Source organism: Chenopodium album, chromosome 21 (assembly GCF_948465745.1).
Source record: "Chenopodium album chromosome 21, dcCheAlbu1.1, whole genome shotgun sequence".
Lineage (NCBI taxonomy): Eukaryota > Viridiplantae > Streptophyta > Magnoliopsida > Caryophyllales > Amaranthaceae > Chenopodium > Chenopodium album.
Window position 1 is genome coordinate 8,867,411 of NC_137854.1, and position 20,851 is coordinate 8,888,261.

At 34.1% G+C, this 20,851-nt stretch overlaps 2 protein-coding genes across 2 annotated transcripts; both read left to right on the plus strand.

The window, feature by feature from the left end:
- Positions 1–2,918: 2,918 nt before the first annotated feature.
- Positions 2,919–4,257, plus strand: LOC145602184 (uncharacterized). Its single transcript, XM_081658353.1, has 2 exons — positions 2,919–3,097; positions 3,239–4,257. The coding sequence occupies exon 2, from the start codon at positions 3,296–3,298 to the stop codon at positions 4,046–4,048; it is 753 nt and encodes a 250-aa protein (XP_081514479.1). The 5' UTR covers positions 2,919–3,097; positions 3,239–3,295; the 3' UTR covers positions 4,049–4,257.
- Positions 4,258–17,043: 12,786 nt separating this feature from the next.
- On the plus strand, positions 17,044–20,342 carry LOC145601013 (putative galacturonosyltransferase-like 1). The gene is made up of 2 exons (XM_081656915.1): positions 17,044–17,861; positions 19,947–20,342. The coding sequence occupies exons 1-2, from the start codon at positions 17,210–17,212 to the stop codon at positions 20,300–20,302; spliced, it is 1,008 nt and encodes a 335-aa protein (XP_081513041.1). The 5' UTR covers positions 17,044–17,209; the 3' UTR covers positions 20,303–20,342.
- The last annotated feature ends 509 nt before the right edge of the window (positions 20,343–20,851 follow it).

Consider the following 20,851-nt stretch of genomic DNA (forward strand, 5'->3'; position numbering starts at 1 on the left):
GGTTTTTTGTTTTTTGGTTTTTTGTTTTTTAAAAGTATATTATATATGTCACATAATGGATAAAAAATATTTAGTCTTATTAAAATCATGATAATTTTGAAAACTGACAACAAAAAAGTGGAAACACCTTTTTCTTGTTTCCTGTTTTTGGTTTTTAGTTTTCAAAAAAACAGGAAACTGAAAACCAAAAATGATGCCAAACAAGCCCTAAATTTACATATGCAAAAAAGTAGAGAGAGAAGGTAATTAAAGTACATGGGAAAGTAAAATTTACATGGAAAAGTTAAATTTGCACAAATATTTTTGCAAATGTTAGAGAATTTTGGTAAAAAAAAATAATATTAATGGTACTTGAAAAAAGCAAATGTGACTAACATTTTGAGTCACCAAAAATGGCAAAAGTGACCATCAATAGGGGACGGAGGGAGTAATACTTTTACTCGTAGTTTATTTACCCGACCACCCCATTTATAGAATTAAGATTTTAATTAATTGATACTTCGTATATAGTTGTCGATTAATAGCTGTTTGAAATAATTGTTTGTTTGTTTTTTAAAATAAGAAATACGAAGTAATTCATGTATTAATCATTTAGCTGTTAAAATTACAAATTATCCAAATTAGTTTGACATTTTTTGGCAAATAAGTATTATTTTAATTTTTTAGATTATAATAAAGGATTTTTTCACATTTGCTACCACCCAAAACACCTCACCTCAGATTCGCTACCGTTTTAAATTTTTTTTTTACTTTGCTACCACCCTAAACAGAATTTGTTAGAAATTACTACTCATGTCTTACACCGTTACAATTTCCGTCAGTGGGGTCGAACCACCGTCCAGCCACCCCACTACCACCCCCTCCCCCCTACCTGCGGCCGACGGCCAAAACAACAACTGACGTCGGCGACCCACCCCCTCCCTTTCCCCCACCACGAACCTAACCCCCACCTCCCTTTCCCCCACCCACCGAAGCCAACCCCACCAAATTCAGCCTCCCTCCCCGTTCCCTCCACCGGAATCGACCCCCCTCCCCTTCTTCTACCCTTTTCGACCACCCCTAACCCTAAACCACCACCCAAAAACCACCATGAGCGAAACCCTAAAATTTGTTAATAGTGGTTTCGGGCTGGTGGTTTAGGGTTAGGAGTGTCGGTTTTTGGGTGGGGGAAGGGGAAGGGGGTCGCTTCCGATGGGGGTAACGGGGAGTGGGTTGATTTCGATGAGGATTGGCTTCGTGGGTGGAGGGTTTGGCTTCGTGGGTTGTGGGGTTGGCTGAGGGAAAGGGAGGGGGGGTTGGATTCGTGGGTGGGGAAAAGGGAGGGGGGTGAGGTCGCCGGCGCCGGCCGAATCTGTTGGCGCTGGTCGCCGGCAGGGGGGAGGGGGAGGGGGTGGCAGTTGAGGGGAGGTGGTGGCAGTGGGGTGGCTGGGTTTTCCTTTTCTTTTTCTTTTAATATATATATATATATATATATATATTTTTTTAAATAAACTCAACGGAAATCCTAACGGATTCCGTTAAGTGGTAGTGATTTCTAACAAACTCTGTTTAGGGTGGTAGCAAAGTAAAAAAAAATAAAAAAAAAATAAAACGGTAGTGAATCTAAAGCAAGGCTTTTTAGGTGGTAGTAAATGTGAAAAAATCCTATAATAAAAGTGTCATACATTACCTATCTATTCCAATATATCGTATAAATTACAAAGATATGATCAAATTAATGTCTAACCATATATTATAATGACTTTCAATATATCAAAGTTGTCTGTGAGTGTTCGGATGCTCGAAATTTATTCGAACGGTCATTTTGATTAAAAAAATTAATCAATTGACACAATCTGCATGACCGAATCGATTGAATCAATTTGATTGTATATTTTCATACTCAAATTGGTTGCATCAGTCTAGATTTCCTTTTTTGTATTGATTGTAATCTAAACATTTATGATGACATAACTTGGATTGAGCAAATTTTCATCATAATATTCTAATATGGAAAAAATTAGTCCTTTATGTATTTTGTGAATGTCTAAATAGCATGTGACATTGTATCATAACGAGCAAGTTCGATTATCTCTCAATGACGGTTATATCGATAGTCAATTTAATTTGTATCTTTCATTTTCAAGAAGTTAAACTCTCTGTTAGGGTTAATGAGTGCGTTTTAGAAGAAAAATTAAAGAGGTAGAAGTTGAGAAAATAAGAAATTAATAAGACAAGATAAATAATAAAAGAGAAATGGACACACAATAGCGAGGGAAAACTTATCAAAAAAACATACAACAACGAGCACCCAAATGATGTAGGTGAATAAATCTTCCCAAATGATGTCCAACACCATTATTTATAGGTGATATATGGAGGTAGAAGAAGTGTGTGGAACCTTTTACACTCATATATGCTATTTAAATTCTCCACATAAATCTAGAATCTTCATAAGCATTTACCATTTCTAGATTTTATCACGAGACATGCCTTGTTTGGTAATTAGCGGATAACTGATTGATGGGATATGTTTGTATTAACTTGTTTGACTAGCTGATTGTATTAGCTTGTTTAAGTAGATAATTGTTTTAATCTGTTTGTATAATATTACATTATTACGACTTTTACAAGTAAAGCTTTAAATATTACAAGTAGAGTTTATGACAAAACACTATATATCGATACAATTGATTCTTAATTATTTCAATTTATTTTTGATATATTTAACATTTTTCTAAAGATTTATAATATTGACAATAAAGGGTTTACCCAAAATTTTTAATTATTGGGTTAATAATGAGTTGATGAGCTAGTAATTGTAAATTAAACCCACTTAAAAAAATAGTCTTGATTCTCTTGGTCTTGACCCAATGACTTTTCCATCCTATAAAGAAAGCCCACTTGAAAAAAAAAAAAGAAAAAGAAAAATCGAGCATCGATGACAACCTCGAATCTTCCTAATCTCCGTTGTTCCTGTTCATATAATAATTTTCTTTTCGATTTTCCAGTTCCAATTTCAACTGTGACTAATTATTATTACTCGTATTTATACATCACACCTAATTGAATAATCCCCTTTTTTTTCGTGCTCCTCACTATTCAACCAATTCTACTGGTAAGTTTTCTTTGATTAAATCTCATTTTTATTCATACTTTTAATTCTAATTTAAGCTTTATTACTCTTTGATCTTGCTTTAATAATTTGTTTTATTCAAAATTTCGATTGCATTGAAATCTTCGATCCCATTATTTGCAGGTCGATTAAAATTTCTGGGATTTGTTTAAAATTTGTACAAGAATTAGGGTTTAGAAAATGGAAAGTGGGTTTGAGGAATCAATGAAGGCTGAATCAAGCTCAAGTAATGGAGAATCAAAGGATAATAATAACAATAATAATAATAATAATGATGCTGGTGATTTTGAGTGTAATATTTGTTTTGAATTAGCACAAGACCCAATTGTTACACTTTGTGGTCATCTTTATTGTTGGCCTTGTTTGTATAGATGGCTTCGATATCATTCTCAATCACATGAATGTCCTGTTTGTAAAGCCCTTGTTCAGGAAGATAAACTTGTGCCATTGTATGGTAGAGGAAAATCCAATACTGACCCTAGATCGAGGCCGGTCCCGGGTGTTGATATTCCTAATCGACCATCCGGGCAACGCCCTGAAACCGCCCCGCCTCCCCCGGGACCAGAACAAAGTTATTTCTCTAATTTGGGGTTTGGGTTGTTTGGTGGGTTTATGCCAATGGCAACAGCTAGGTTTGGGAATATGACTATGTCTGCTGGGTTTGGTGGTCTTTTCCCTTCATTGTTGAGTTTACAGTTTAATGGGTTTCCTCATAATCCAATGTATGGGACCGCGCATGGGTTTCCTTATGCTTATCCACAGGCGGTACATGGTAATGCAATGCACCATGGTCATGGGTACGAGCACGGTCATGGATTCCAGCAGCATCATCATGGTGGTGTTGCAACTCCTGCTAGCCAAAGACAGGATTACATTCTCAAGAATTTGTGTCTCATTATTGGCTTCTGTTTTTTGGTGGCGATGCTCTGGTAATTGTTTAGCTTCCATTCCTTTTTGATCTTGTACAATTGTTTAGCACATTTTCCATGTTAGCTGAGGAAGTTGTCCATATAATAATAAGAAGCTTATGATCACTTCCAGTGGTTTTCATCATTGTTGGAATGTAACTAATAGATGTATTTTGCTTTGCGTGTCAGACTCTTGAGTAATTAAAGAAATTAAAACTCTATAATTGTTGTTAACAGTTTGTGTGCTTTTAATGTTCCTAGTCATGAATCATGATTACTGATGTTTGAGATGATAGTTATCTTTTCTTCCTGAAGTTCTGTTCCTATATGCATTGACACTTTCATGGTTTTACGTTTCGCTATTTCTCTATTGCTTTTGGGATAAATTCTCTTTTAATGACCGATATCTTCAGTGATATCTTTTTCCTTTAATTGCTCGATTTTCTTAATTTGGGCATGTTGTGATCCTTTACTGTGAATAGGATATGATTATGTTGCTTGTGTGTTAATGATTTGGGATTTCTTCAGTAATTCCTAGGCCTGGGGAATTTTATTATATCGATTAGCTAAAAGCTAGGATCTGGATAATATGTTACTCCTTAGCACCAAAGATTTATTCTTACTTTGTCTCGCTAACAAGTGAATAAACTGAAAATGTGGTTGATGACTCGATGGTGATGCATGGAGTGCGTAACTTACTTCCTCGGAGGATGATAGGAAATAGAATGAACCTCTGGTAATTACGAATTATTTGAGTTTGGGTCTACTCACCTTTTCTTTTGGTTTGGCTCCATTCCCAGTGTTGTATGTTGCTCTTTGAAATTGGTGGTCTTAGAACACCTTTTTTACACATCTGTTCTGTTTGTCTTCTATGCATAATCTAAGTTTGAACAATTGAAGACCGTTGTCAATGCAGCCAAGTTTGACATTTTATAGAACACTGGTTTTTTTCCCCTGTAAGTTTTTATTTATTTGAAGGCTTAAATCTGGGTTATGACTCCTTATGTGCCAAATTTGAATCCATTACTTTTCTTTGAACTGAAAAAATCAGTCATGAATTTTGCTATTCTCCTTTAGTCTTCGGGAAGAAAGAGTCCGGTTTCAGAGGCTTGATCAACTGTGTAATCATGGATCATCAAGACCGTCTCTTGCAGGTTCAACAGTTAGTTTCTTGATACCAAAATTTTCCTAATATTCTGAGGCTTAGGCTGTGTTTGGCTGGTAGTAAGTAAAGGTAATTTTCCTATGTACCTCTGGTTTGTAAGTTGAAAATTTAGTTTTTCTTGTTTGTTTTTTTTAAAAAAGAATGAACAAGATTTTTCTTTTTGAATGAACAAATGCCTTGTTTTCTCCATATCTCCCAACTCCCTTCACCCCCTTCCCATTCCTAAACTTGACTTTTTCCTTTTCTCTAAAACTTTTTTAGCAATTAAATAAACAAATGTATTGTCACATGTAAAACCTATCTCCATTGAAAATAATACATAGTCCAATGGTTTTTCTTTGAATAAAAATGTAGCATAATACAAGATAGATCAAATATAAATTCGATGACTAAAGCAAAGTGCCAATTATTTTGATTAATACTTGTAAACAAAAACCACTTAGTTTTGGTATCATTATTGAGAGTTTGTTTTCTTCTTGTTTGCATAATGAGAAGTCAACTGGGTTTGATGAAGCCAGGAATGGTGATTGGTGGCAATGTTTTTATTTTTTCCTGGGACCCTGTCCACATCTGATTCTTTCCAAATTACTTTTTTCCTAGTGGAGCATGTAATTGGAGGCAGTCTAGACAGATTATTACAGCCTCTCATAAACATTCAGGGCGTGTAACTTACATATGACCATTCTGGATGGCGACATGTATAGATTCATTCTTCGACCCTAAGTTTGGTGATTTTCTTTCACCCTGGTTGCCCCTATCATGGGTTGTTTTTGCATTGGCAGTGGTAGTATTTGTGAATCTGTGGTAAGAGGGATGTATGCACATATCAATTGATAATTTGATCTAGTAACCTACTATTATGATACTCTTCTATTCGCATCTTGGTGCTTCACCATTTTTGCCTGTTGAGTGGGTCAAATCAATGTTTGATGAATTTTTACTTTAGGCCAGTTGTGTTTGGGTGTTTTATCTGTTCATGCCTGTTATAAACTGTTGTTTGAAGTAATATTCAGGCATTACCTTATGCATGGCCCAAAACTTTTGGGTGGATTTCTGTTGGTTCAATGAGGTCCTTATTTCTATATTTGCTTAGAGCTTGAGCTTGGAAATCAGCAGTTTCATGTAGAAAATAAACATAAACTTGTATTTTATGGTGGTATGAAGTATGAACAATTGAATTGGATTGGGGCAGTTGTAGCCTGTTGGAAAGAGCTTGAACTATATTTTATTTACTTATCTATTTATTAATTTTGATGGTGTCTTCATTTGTAACTCAAAATCAGTGACTTTCTGTTTTTCTGATGACTTGGTTGCTATGAACCATATACAGGGCGAATTTTAATTCTTAGCATGCCCTGTTGACCAGACTGATAACTGAGGTTGGCTGGGGCTGGGCCGAGTTCTTAACTTATTAATTCAGGGAATTTTAGGTATTAAAACGAACGTTTGTCTCTATTGGTGAGTTTAGGAACAGTAATTCAGCTTACACTTGGGAGTAATGTGTTTATTTAGCTCGGTCTGGCATTTCTTTACCTATTTGTGTGGCTTGTTTTGAAGCTAGTGATGTAAGTTGTGCTTTAGGTATGGTACTCTTATGCTATATTTTCTCTGTATGTTTTTTTCCTTGTCATTAATAAAAAAAAAATTCAAACTGGAACAACTGAACCACCTACATGAATCTTGGGTATATTATCAGAGTACTTACTCTCTATTCATGAATTACAAGGAATTTATTTTACTTTATGTGTTGCCTTAATCTTTAGAACCCAGCATGCCCTGCAGGTATAGGGTCAGAGTTCTCAAATACTAACCTTTTGGTAGGTGTAATGATGAACCTAATATTGTGGCAACATTGTGAGTCAAGATTGATCAAGTAAATTTTTTCATGGGAAGAAAATGAGACTCATGAAAGTGCCAATTACTTAAATTGTAGTTCTTGGTTGGTTGACATAAGAAACATGGAATGTAGAAGACTATGAAGTTGTTTGGTTGTTAAAAAAAGATGTTGCATTTCCTAGAAAGTGATCAATGTTCTTCATTCAAGAGAGAGTTTGGTTGTCTTTTCGGCTTTTGAGTTTATGTTAGCACAATGTACAGTTTAAGGGTGTAATTTATGTCCTTAGGAGAAATGCACTCTTTCTTTGGATTCACTACATTAACCCAGCATCCTTGATGAAACTTTTATCTAGAGGCATAAACCATTACACATTTCACCCAAAACCTTTCGAGCATGCAACTATACAAACCTTTTAGCTACCCGTTTTCAAAAGCAGCATAAGTTGGCAGTCAATCATATTTTTCCGTGAACTTAAATGTGGTGATAGCACATACTTGTATGTTTTTATGTTTCTGGTTGCCTAAGCTCATTTAATGTGACAGTAGACACAAGCACACAACAGTTCAGATGTGCATTTGCAGGTGTTAGTGAGCAGGAACAATCTGAGATATATCTAATGAATTTAATGTGCAAACTGAGTATGATCTGTTACTATTTTTTTAGTTACTTCTATATACATTATACAGTTTGGTGCTCCCACAATTTTTAGTTGCTAAACAAGTCTTTCAGGCAGGTTGGTAGTTTGTTTTAGGTCTTAGTCATTTTGTGGAAATTTTTAATGTCATGTTCACTTATAGTCGATATTAGCAGGATTTGTGTTTGTTTGTGTGTGTTTGTCTAATATCAGGTTCATTTATAGTCGATATTAGCAGGATTTGTGTGTATCGTGTTCTAAATCCTGGTTTGTGACATGCTACCCGTAGTGAAAATAGTGTTGATTGTGTTATATACCTTAAATTCGATGAGGGCTGCACCCTCATGACCAAAAGCCGTAACCCTGCAGCAAACTGCTAAGAAATCAGTTGTCAATCATATATCAGGAATTTAGTATTTCTAACAGTACTATAGGTTATGTATGATTGCTTCCTTGAAAGTTCGTGTTGATCCATGAATAATTTGTTGTTAAACACAAAATTGAGACCGCGATTAGACTCTTAAACAGAGTTTTAGGATATAATGCAGTAGTATGCCACATAAGCTGAAGTTTCTAGTTAGTTTCAGTGTACAAACATGGTTGTATAAATGCTTGTAAACAGAGTAGTTCGGAGAAATAATGATATACGGCTGTTTATACACAAGTTGGCCGACTTACGCTGCATGAAGTGAGAGTGAGACCCACCACATAGCTGTTCCAGTGTCGGCAGGCAATCAGGCATGCCCACTTCCCACTCATGTGTGCTTTTTATCTCATCTCTCTTCACTTTACTGTCTTAATCATGGATTATACTTGATACATTACACTGTTGATGATTTTAATTTGGGTTTATGCTTTTATTTGGAATGCTCTATGTTTTGTTAATTCTGCCATTATCTTGGTTCGAATTGGAATTATTTTGTAATAATTGAATTGGCAGTCTATCTAGATGATATACGTACACGAGTAGTTGCCTCCAACTACTACTTATGTAGAAATAGTTGTATACTGAATTTGAGGTGGTGGAGTAGTGGCATCGCACTCCCTATCTTGGACTCCTTTAGGGATTTAACTTTATGGGACTCTTTTAAGGGATTTTCTTTGTCTTTCCCCTCAAGCGAGTTCCCTTCTATCTTGAAAAAAAAGATACAAATATGCGAATTTGTTATAAATTTCTGAGTTTTTGTTGAATATGCCATTGACTAGGACATTATGTGATTTGTGAGGGAGCATTACAAATGTTAAAACGGCGTGTGATTTTGTAATAAATACTACTAAAATACCCTGTTAATGGTTAGCAAAGTCTAATTATATGTATAGTGCTTTTGTAATTGTATTCTGTCTTTATAAATCGACAATAATGCAACGACGACCGATCAGACATAAACCATCAACTATGGCCACTTGGGCACTTGGCGATGATGAAAGCAGCAATTAGTGCTAAATTCAAGTAATAGGGATCGAGTAAATAATGTACAACAACTCCAAGCTCATCTCTTTAGAAGAGTAAAAGGATAGGATCGATTGTATGAACAAAGAAGTTACTCGCTCTGATTTTTTCTGTTAATTTTTAAGTCTCATAAAAAGAATTTAAATGAGAAGAATATAAAGAAACGAAGAGAATTTTTTATTCTATTTTTGGGTAATGCTACACATAGCCCTTAGGGTTATATATAAGTATTAAAAACACTCTTGAAAATATAATTATTAAAAACACTCTTAAAAATTGTATAAAATTAGGAATTCATGATAAAAACACGCGTAGGTCAGTGTAATTAGTATGTTTTTGTCATGATTTCTAAACTTATACTCAATTTTCAAGAGTGTTGTTAATGCTTATATGTAACCCTAAGGGTTATGTATGGATTTTATAATAATTATACTCCGTAGTAATTCTCCGTTGACTTCTATAGTTCAATGTAGTATTGCATGTTCTTACAAATCTAATAATTGCTTATGTATTGTACATTTTAGTTATCTCTGGTTTCCTCCAACTATCATTACAAATGTCCAATTCCTTCTCAATTGATGTCTTACATGTGTCAAACCACAAGACTTGTTTTCCCTTATCTTTTCTTCAATTTGAGTAGCTCCAATTTTTCACCGACTATCTTCAATTCTAATTCAATTACTTAAGGGATTTGTCATGCATCTATATATCTACATACCCATTTTTGCAATAGTAGTGTAGTTTTTTTTTTTTTTTTTTTTTTTGACAACATATAGTAGTTTAGTTAAAAATAACTTTTAGTTTAAAATTTTTATCTTAATCGTCCAATTGCATGACAAATGTGTGGATTATATGTTTCTTGTATTATACATGAACTTACAATGACATTGCTCCACGAAGTTGACACTACTTGGAGTTGCTCAAATTTGTAAAACAGTATAGTTTTAACATTTTCGTTAAAAAACACCTACTCCTATTATTATTTGTTTCAAAATAATTTGAACACGTACACTTCTTTTATGGTATGGTTTTGTCAATTGTCTATTACTACCTTCGTTTATATGTGCATTATCTATTAAAATGACTGCTACACATTATATACAACAAATGTTTTCTTTTCTTCTTAAGTTGTCATTTCTCTATATTTATCTCTTAATCGCATGTATGTTTATCCTTTTATCTCTGTTTAACACTCACAAATAAATTTTACCTAAAAGTGTATGTTAAGGTCTTTGTTGCATATAATATGAATCGAAAGTAATATTTCTTAGATATATCCCTAACTCTAATTACATCTTTATTAACCAAAGTAGCTACTTGTACAATTTATCACATACTATGTAAAACCTTGTGCAATGACAAGTATTTGAACTATTTTAGTACGGGAGGTATAAAAATTGCAAGTATATAATTCGGTTGATTAGTTTCATTATATATTCTCATATTATCAATTAATATACTAGTAATTTAATTTGACTAATAAATGATTTAATAATGATTAGGGTTTCAATCTTTATTTAAAAAATAATAAAAATGATTAGGGTATGTAAGAGTTTTTTCTTCATCAAAATGCCTTAAACTGGTCAAATACTACCGCCGAACATGCCTTATTAGATATGAAAATTAAATTGCACAATCAACTGAAAAAGTAAATATTCCGGACGTTATTAGTTACAAGAACACGTGTAGAAAGAGCAAGGTAGATACAATAAATTAGACAAAATGCGTAGGTGAAAAGGCGGCAAGTCGGTTGTAAGAACGTTAAAGTTGAATTCATAGCATAACTTAAGGCAAATATACTACCAGAAAGAGCAGTGCAGTTTCAGTATCCTGTTTGTTTTGCAGTAATTGCGGTGAGATGAAGAAGATCTGATTCTTTTGAATTTAACAAATGTGATGTCCCCCAATTAGCCATACATTTTTCCATTTTTTGGGATTGATTTTTGGGGGGTAATTTAAGCTTCACATGTTTGCATTCATGTATTGTTCACGCCTTTTTTTTAAAAAAATAAATATGGTTTAGATATTTTGTTAATAAAGATCTTAGGGATCACATTGAGTGGGAAGATTGGAAATCAATGTAGTTGCTTTTGCTTTGACTCTTTTCCATAATTGTTTGATTAAAAAAAAGTTTTTCCCTAATAGCTAGTTTGAATGTTTGATACCCTATAGAGGTAATAATTTAAGAGTAATGATTTATAAGCTTTTACTCGTATTATCTTTCCTAAATTGTACATTATTATAGAAATGTATGATAAATTCACTAATAATTTTCAATCTAAATTCCTGTTTTAAAAAAAAAAAAATTAGATTCTTATAATATGCCCTTAGCCTAAGAGCTTAATACGAGTATATCATTTTTCATTATTTCATAGTAATACAAATACATTCTTTCATTTATAAGTCTTCCCTTGAGATAGAGAGACTTTTAGATTCTAGTAGTCTTTCTTGAGATAGGGAGATTACTAATACTGCGTAGCTTTTCATTTTTTTAAAAAAAAAATAATAATACAAATACATTTTGCTAAATTTGAGAAGAAAAATGCTAAATACTGTCATTGCTATTGCTCATTTTCTTTCTTATTACTCCGTATTTTATCTATTACGATATGTATACAGTATAATGTTTAATACATTTCATAAATTGCTAAAAGTTTAAAAATATATGACAAAATAACATGTTGATCGGTACAATTAGTGTTTCTTGATTCATAAATTTTCCAATTTTTTCTTCTCATAAGCAACTTTAACTTTTATGATCATTTACCTTATCTTAGCTTATTTTGTTTCATTCCCATGTCCAATTCATTTATTACCACTTGTAGGTGTGATATGGTATCCAATAATAATGTAATTTTGTTGTGAAAAACACATTATTGAAGTGGAAATCCATAAAGTATATGAAGGTTGAACTTTTTGTGAAAAACTTTGTAATGAGATAAAAGGTCACATCGAAGAAAAGTAATTGAAAAACAAGCGTAAAATTTGACCAATTGACCTCCATCAATTAAGAAAAAAGGGTTGAACTTTTGTGAATAATTAATGTAGCTAAATATTTTGAGTTCTGACATAGATTAATAAACCCAAATTTTGATATAGATTGTTATTTCGAGTCATAGTCTCGGGATTATAATGTGTGTTTGGGTAATTGTGTGTTTAGTATAGCTAGAGTGGTGACTGGTGAGATGCAACTAAATTCAGCCTTTAAATGATCTATAATCTTGAGAGTTGAAATGATATTTATGACAAGGGGAAATTCGAAGGGAACCATTTTCACAAAAAGTTACAAGTCATAACTCATAATATCTAACATTTTTTTTTAGGAAAATGCTATACATAGCCCTAAGGGTTACATATAAGCATTAAATTTACACTTGAAAATCGTAAAAAGTTAAGAAATCATCAAAATATAAAGGAAATTTTGACATTTGCTACCACTAAAAACACCGTGCATCACATTTGCTACCGGTTTAATTTCTTTTTTTAATTTACTGCCACCCAAATCAGAGTTTGTTAAAAATAACTACCACTTAACGGAATCCGTTAGAGATCCGTTAAGTTTATTAAAAAAATAATAATAATATTTAATAAAAAAAAATAGAAAAAGAAAAAGAAACCAGCCGCCCTTATAGCTTGCCCCCCCGTCAGCCACCCCTCCCCCCTGCCGGCGGCCGGCGCCGGAGACCCCACTCACTCCCTTCCCCCACCCAAAACCGCCATCCCTAACCTTAAACAGTTAAACCCTAGCCCGAAACCTCCCCTTCCTCCTCCCTTCCGTTTTCCAATTTCCGACCATACCATCCACACCACTTCCTTGACGCTCCTCACTCTTCCCAGCCCCGAAACTCAGGCCACCCCTTTATCTATGAAACCCAGAACCCAAACACACAAAATCCAATTTGAAATCGGACTAAATTGAAGCTTCTTGGGGGCTGCTGTTTTGTGGGTTCGACTGGTGATTGAGTGTCGTGGCGGCTGATTGCAGGGTGGTGCGGTTGGCGGTGGGTGATTGAGTGTTGTGGCGTGAGAATTTGGCCGGCGCTACTGATTGCGTGGTGGTTTTGGTGTTGAATTACCGCTGCTGTTATTGTTGGGGCTGGGATGCGGCAGCAGAGAAGGGTCGGTGGTTATTGCGGTGGTGGTTGATGAGAAAACCGGTGCGAGTCATGTGGTCAGGTGCTAGGCTGCTGGTGGGGGCTGCGTAGGTGGGGGAAATTAAAGGCAGGGGAGGGGTGGCTGACGGGGAGGGGGTGGCTGGAATGTGGTTGGACGGTGGTTGGGGCCCGCTAACGGAAATAGTAACGGTATAAGGCAAGTGGTAGTTACTTTTAACAAACTCTGATATGGGTGGTAGTAAAGTAAAAAAAAAAAAAAAAAAATTAAACCGGTAGCAAATGTGAAACACGGTGTTTTTAGTGGTAGCAAATGTCAAAATTTCCAAATATAAACACTAATTACACTGATTTGTGTGTTTTTGTCATGAATTCTTAATTTTATCCAATTTCCAAGAGTGTATTTAATGCTTATATATAGCCCTTAGGGCTACATATAGCATTACCCTTTTTTTTAAGGCAAGTTATAACCCTAACATAGTCCCTTTTCAATTCCCTCCGTTCCTTTGAGAATTGTTCATAATTCTAGTGGTCGTATGATTGAAATGAAAAATAAAAATTCACCAAATTTCATAACAAAAGTCATAAGAATTACGTAAAGTTGTTTGGTTGATTAGCAAGATCGAGTGAAATACTTTTCATAGTAATTTTAACTTATTTATCGAGATATTAGGTACTCTGTAAGTATATTCCTACGTAATATGAGATGAGAAGGGGAAATATAGGAAGTTTCAATTTTCCTATTTCAGCAGCAAATTTTATTGAACTAAACAGCTTAATTATTTGCAATTCGTGATAAGTCTCACTTCCTATGTGATTGATATAAATCAAATAAATTAGATGTTTATTTGTCTTTTATGATGAGAGTTATGATGATAATAATTGATAAAGGAGTTGGTAACTTTGTCTTTTAAGAGAAGGTTTTGCGTAGAACCAGGGCCGTTTCAGAAATTTCGGTGGCCCGGGGCGAAGACATAAATTGGGGCCTAATTCACATATAGTATCATAAAATAAAATAAAAATTGGGTGGGAAAAAAAATACATATTTTATTACGCATAATAATCTTTACAAACATTAAATTTTCTATAGATAAAACATTGTAATCAAGGCCTAAGCGTTCATACGAAAATATTTCTCCGAGCCTTTTTCGAAGCAAAGTCACTAATAATAGTTTCTACATTGATATGTTCCATCATATTTTTTTCAATACATAAAGTAGCTAGACCATTCAACCTTTTTTTTCAATAAGTATAGAATAGAACAAAAAGACCTGATTATTGAAGCAATTGAACAAAAGACTTAGTACGCTCAATTTGCACTCCAAACAAATGTCATTTCAAATAATCAAATCTGAAAAATACAAAACAATTGAAACAAAAAAAATTAGTAAAATTAACCAAATAAAAATAAAATTACATAATTACATTATGATTTAGGAATGAAAAAGTACAAAATTAAAAAGTTAGATAAGAAATAACCTTAGCATATCTAAGCATACTACTCCGTAGCATTTGGGTGAAATGATGAACTCGTAGCTCTCGTCGAACGAGTCGAAGCAATTAGAACAATTAAACAACCAATTCAACCAGACAACCACCAATCAATGACTTAGATAGTTTTCCCCCAATTTTATAATTCTTGATTGAAAGAAATTGCACAGATGAAAACTTAATAGAAAGAAAAGATTTAGATGAATAAAGTAGAATTTACAAAGAGAATTTTATATAATTAGATAAATTGAATTGAGATACATTTTGAAAAATAAATTTACCGAAAAAAGGGGTTAGAATTGAATTTATGGCATTTTTTTTTGGGTTAATAAAATTCACTTAGGAAAATGAATATTTTGGGAGAAAAATTAGGGAGGAAGAAGGTTGAACAGCGAAAAATATGGGGATTGAATTTCTGAAACTCAATGTTTTGCTTATTCAGTTATACGCTTCTTCCTTATTTTTTTTAATACATAATTATTTTGGGGCCTTTCATTAATCTGAATTTGGGCTTTTGGTTCAGGGGCCCAGGGCGGTCGCCCCACCTGCCCTGGCTTTGCTACGGCCCTGCGTAGAACGGATTCACGTGAGACCGGGCTCAGTAACAAAAAGGTGCGGGTCTAACAAACCCGATCAAAGCCCGTGCCTCAACATTTTATATCTTATTCCTGACTAAAATAGTCTTATTCCTGACTAAAGTAGTCTTATTCCTGAAAAAATTATCTTAATCCTGACTAAAATAGTCTTATTCCTGATAAAAATTATCTTATTCCTGATAAAAATTATCAGCTTTGTTTGTTGTTGTATGACTTGTATCTTCGTTAATTTAGGTGGTTAGTAGAGTTTGCAGTCTGGAAACATTTTATATAAAGTGGCTGGGTTTTTAGGTGTAGCATATTATGTATTCTGAAGAGGATTTTCCCTACCTATTAGTCATGTACTATTGAGCTTATGAGCTTATTGCTTTGGGATGGTGTTGAACAAGTTTATGTGATCTGGGTTTCGTCCAAGTATTGATTTAGTGAAACCCGTTGCTGCCTTTACAAATATTACAGTTTTGGGATGGTGTTGAGCAAGTTAATGTGAACTGGGTTTCGTGCAAGTATTGATTAAGTGAAACTCGTTGTTGCCTTTACAAATATTTTATACTACGCATCCTTTTTTTTGCTTCTGTTCTGGAACTCTGAGTGCCTTCGTTTTGTGAACGAAGAGCAGGAATAATATGAGGTTTAGTTGAGCAAAAAAGAAAGCTCATATGCACACCAAAGCTTCTTCATTCAACTGTTGATGGGCGGGAGGAGAGAGAAAGAGGAAGAAAGAGAATGAAGATGGTGGACTCACGTGAGTCCGTCTCAACCAAAACTTTACCGTCTTGTAATAAGAGAGATTAAAAATTAAAAAGACATTATACCCTTATGTTAACTCAAAGGGAAATATGACAATATTGGCTTTTAAGGATAAAATAAATTAAACTAGAAAAATATGGTGGTGGTTTTCTAGGATCAAGGATATAATGCGTTTAAATCCTACCTTACTCTTTCCCTCCCAATGAGCCTCAAAATGAAACCTTTCAAAATGCAAAAAGTGTTTCCAATCATCTTTGTTATGACTTGAACTTGATGTGTTTGACAACATGTTAAAAAAAAAAAAAAAAAAAAAAAAAAAAAACAAACACTAAGGTCCGTTTTCACCAAACCTTACCTTTTTTTGGAATTTTGCAAGGTGAGAATTGAAGGACAAAGTAGTGTTATTCATTTATTTATAATAAAGTAAGAGGTACGGAGTACTCTATTACATTTTTACTTGGTTTGGTAATAAACATACTAGTAACCATTGATGTCCAAGCTCTTCATCAACTACTTTCCTCGTCCCTCTAAGCTTGCCCCTATTTAGTTACTCCATTTTCTTTTTAGAAGAGAGTAAAAGAGATAAAAACTAAGAAAATGACAAAAGAACAACCTTACATGTCAAAATTTAAACGAAGTCTTAAAAAAGTAAAAATTTATCATATGAGACAATCTTAGAGAGACATAAATAGTACTCTGTAATTAAACTACATCATGTGCGATTGTGCATTACAATTGGTCCATTGCTAAAAACTAGTACTAGTAATGCACCATCAAATTACTCCAAAAGATGATAAGCAAAAGAAATGAACATGTTTACATTTACATAGATCATGAAAAGCTTTGACTAGTAAACAACCCATTGGTCCACATTTCTTGATGCATTGGCCCGCCCTTTCATTTTCATTTTCATTTTCATTTTCCTCAACCAAATGACCTCCCTATTCATGTACGCGCATTCAAAGCTAAAGTTTGCAACTAACACCACTCAACACCTAAGCATCTCTTTTCCTTTTTTTTCCCCTTTCCCTTTTTATACTTCTTCTTGTACTCCTTACTTATACTTTTATCACTAATCATTTCACACTACATCAACACACTACACTACATACACAACTTCTTCCCTTGCTTACCAAGTCGATCATGTAACTATGACTCGACTCGTAACACTCTTCCTCCCCATATTCTTACTATCCTTCTCTTCTAAATACTTTGAACTTAGATCCGCCTATGAATTCAAAGAAGCACCTAAATTCTACAACTCCCCAAATTGTGTAAACAATGATCAAACCGTCCACATTGCAATGACCCTAGACGCCACGTACCTCCGTGGCTCTATGGCCGCGATATTATCAATCCTCCACCACTCCACTTGCCCCGATAACCTCCGATTCCACTTCATATCGGTCTCCTCCACCGCCACGAGTCGTGATCTCAACCGTACAATAGCTACCTCCTTTCCTTACCTCACGTATTACATGTACTCATTGGATGATGCCAATGTTGCCGGTCTTATATCCACGTCTATACGGTCATCACTGGACTGTCCGTTAAACTACGCGAGGAATTACTTAGCTGCCCTTTTGCCGGAGCGTGTGAAGCGCGTGGTGTATCTTGACAATGATGTTGTTTTGGTTGATGATATTGGTAAACTTGCTGCTACTTCTCTTGGAGAAACCGCTGTTTTGGCTGCTCCCGAATACTGTAACGCTAATTTCAGAACGTATTTTACGCCGTCATTTTGGGCTAATCCTGCTTTGTCTATGACATTTGAAGGCAGAAAAGCTTGCTACTTTAATACAGGTATGCCATTTTTGTGCCATCTATACTTTTTGATTTGTTTAGCCGTGATTCGATTTATTTGCTAAAACCCCGACTCGGTTTTACTCGACTTATAAGTTCAACAAAAATAAGTTAAGTTCAGCAAAAGTAAGTTAAAACTAAGTACAATTAAATTAAGTCGAGGTGAGCAGAATACGGTACACTTATGTAGTAAGTTGACTAGTTTGCACATATTAAGGCAACATACACTACTATTGAGTGCGAAATTGCGGATCCATCTTTATTTTAACATAGATTAGATTCCGAATTGAAGTAATTAATACATTGATTTTATCCCTTCAATTAATTATACAAGTACTAAATCTAATTAAGTATTGACTCTGCCTTTTTAATTAGGATGCCAAACTTTTGATATAGGACAGAAAATTAAATGTATAATGCTAGATTCTATTACATCAATTGTAGATGGCATATTTAATTTTTTGACACATTAGAACATCATATTTCAATAATGTCACAAGTAGTGCTCTAATAAATGTTACCGCGATTATATTCTCTCTGCTCCCTTTTACAGGCAAGTGTTATATGTTCTTTATGCTCGTTTTTAATTTTCGAAATGAGTAAGGGCCTGTTCATATTTACTGAACTGAGCTGAACAGAACTGAACTGAACTGATTGGAGCTGAACTGAACTGAACTGAACTGATTGGAACTGAACTGAACTGAACTGAACTGAATTAAGCTGAAATGAATATTTTATGTGAGAGGGAAATTAAGAGCTGAACTGAACTGAACTGAACTGAACTGAACTGATTGGAACTGAACTGAACTGAACTGAACTGATTGGAACTGAACTGAACTGAACTGATTGGAGCTGAACTGAACTGAACTGAACTGAAATTAAGTAAATATGAACAGACCCTAAGAGATTGGGTGTACCTCGGTGTAGAGTAAAAAGGTTAAAAAAGAAACTGTAATTGGAAAGAAGATTTTAGGTTGATATGATTGTTTAGGGGGTCTTGGAGATGCTTGTACGACAGTATTTTTGGTTCTAGCTAGTTGGTCATATTATCTCATATCAGAGAGTTGGGAATCTAAAAATTCTGCTTTACAGGAATAATGCGATGAGAGTTGTATACCACCTTTGATAAGCTGTTGGCAGAAATTCTAATAATAGTAGTAATCTTCTACTATTTGTTAGAAGTTTTAGAACATTGGACAATAAGATACTAGGTGACCGAATGTTTCTTCTAAACCCGTGATAAGCTATCTATCATGTACGATAAAATTACGAGTTTATATATAAATACATTTATCAAATACTCATACTAAGTCACTCGAATGAATAAAAAGATTAGTTCAAGGGATATTTTAACAAGTGACAATCGGATTACTAGATATATATCGGATTTATTTTATGTACGCAATATAGAAATTTTGTTACTGTTGTTGATGTAGGCTTGAACTTATGTTAGATAGCCATGCATAAAAAGTCAATTGAGACAATTAATGTAGGATTGAGTTAAGTTCTCTTGTCATTATTGAACATCAACTAGTGTTGAGATATTTTCTAGTGGGAAGGGAAGTGTCCTACGTGAAAAGAAAAATATGGGTACAAAAGTAATGTATATGATCTATATATAGATTGACTAGTGATTGATGATGCTGCATGACATAATTGATTTTTATATAGGTTTATCTTACGATATTCAACTTTATTTGGGCCTAGCTAGTAATTTTAACTTTTATTTGATCTACTACATATATATTAGTTGTAACTTGTAATATGTTTATTTATATGCTCCATATATTAGAACGATTTTAGGTTTTATAAGAGTGTGATATCTGTACTGAGAGTCGAAATTGTGAACTCTAAGTCATCGACAACTTAAATTCTCTTTACAACTCTACAAACAACATAAACCTAGTAACGAAATTCTTACATCAATGTAAATCTTTGTCACCTCCAATAAATCATGTAACCCCATATAGCTTTAGTAGGTTGGATTATAAATATATACTTGTACAAAGTTGTTAGGTGCAAGACAAATAGAGTTAATTTCATATCAGCTGACGATGATATTTTCGACCACAAAAATTTCGACAGGTGTGATGGTGATTGACTTAGAGAGATGGAGAAATGGAGATTACACAACAAAGATTACAGAATGGATGGAATTACAAAAAAGAATGAGGATTTATGAATTGGGCTCATTACCACCATTTTTATTGGTTTTTGCTGGGAAAATAGCCCCAGTTGATCATCGTTGGAACCAACATGGGCTAGGTGGCGATAACTTTCGTGGGCTTTGTAGGGACCTGCATCCAGGCCCAGTTAGTCTTTTACATTGGAGTGGTAAAGGTAAGCCTTGGGCCCGTTTAGATGCTAAACGGCCCTGTCCATTGGACTCACTTTGGGCCCCTTATGATTTGTTGCAGACACCTTTTTTACTTGATTCCTGAAAAAAAAAAAAAAAAAAAAAAAAACCTTTTTATGTACTTTCTATCATCTATAGGTAGGGATGTTAGGATGCATATAACATACTATATGTATACGTAAGTTTTGTTATTTTTACAAGTAACTTCCAATGTACTATTGAAGTTGTAGAAATACAAAAATGAGCTTGGTTATCATCAACTTGTTGATAACAAGAGAAAACGTTGCATTAGAATGAAAGGTTCATTCTGTATTATTGTTACGTACTTACACGCCATAGTTTACTTATGTACGTAGTAAGTACTTACCTTCATCTGACATAGAAAGGCACACGCGTAATATGTTATTTCAAGCCCGAGTATAAACATATTTAATAGGAATCTGAAAATAATGACTTAATGGCTGTGAGCAAAATGTATACAATCACCAGAAAAACTATGACAAGTTTGTTGTTCATCATTTGTTAGCATATAAAGAACATTAAACACCGTTAGTGTAGTGTCATTAGACATAGATACAGGAAGCAAGAATACAGTTGCTCATGATCCTCAGATCCTATAATAAGCTCAAATTTC

Coding starts and splice junctions, on each gene's coding strand:
- LOC145602184 (XM_081658353.1), top strand. CDS start 3,296: ATGGAAAGTGGGTTTGAGGAATCAATGAAGGCTGAATCAAGCTCAAGT.
- LOC145601013 (XM_081656915.1), top strand. CDS start 17,210: ATGACTCGACTCGTAACACTCTTCCTCCCCATATTCTTACTATCCTTC. Junction 17,862..19,946: donor AGCTTGCTACTTTAATACAG/GTATGCCATTTT, acceptor AAATTTCGACAG/GTGTGATGGTGATTGACTTA.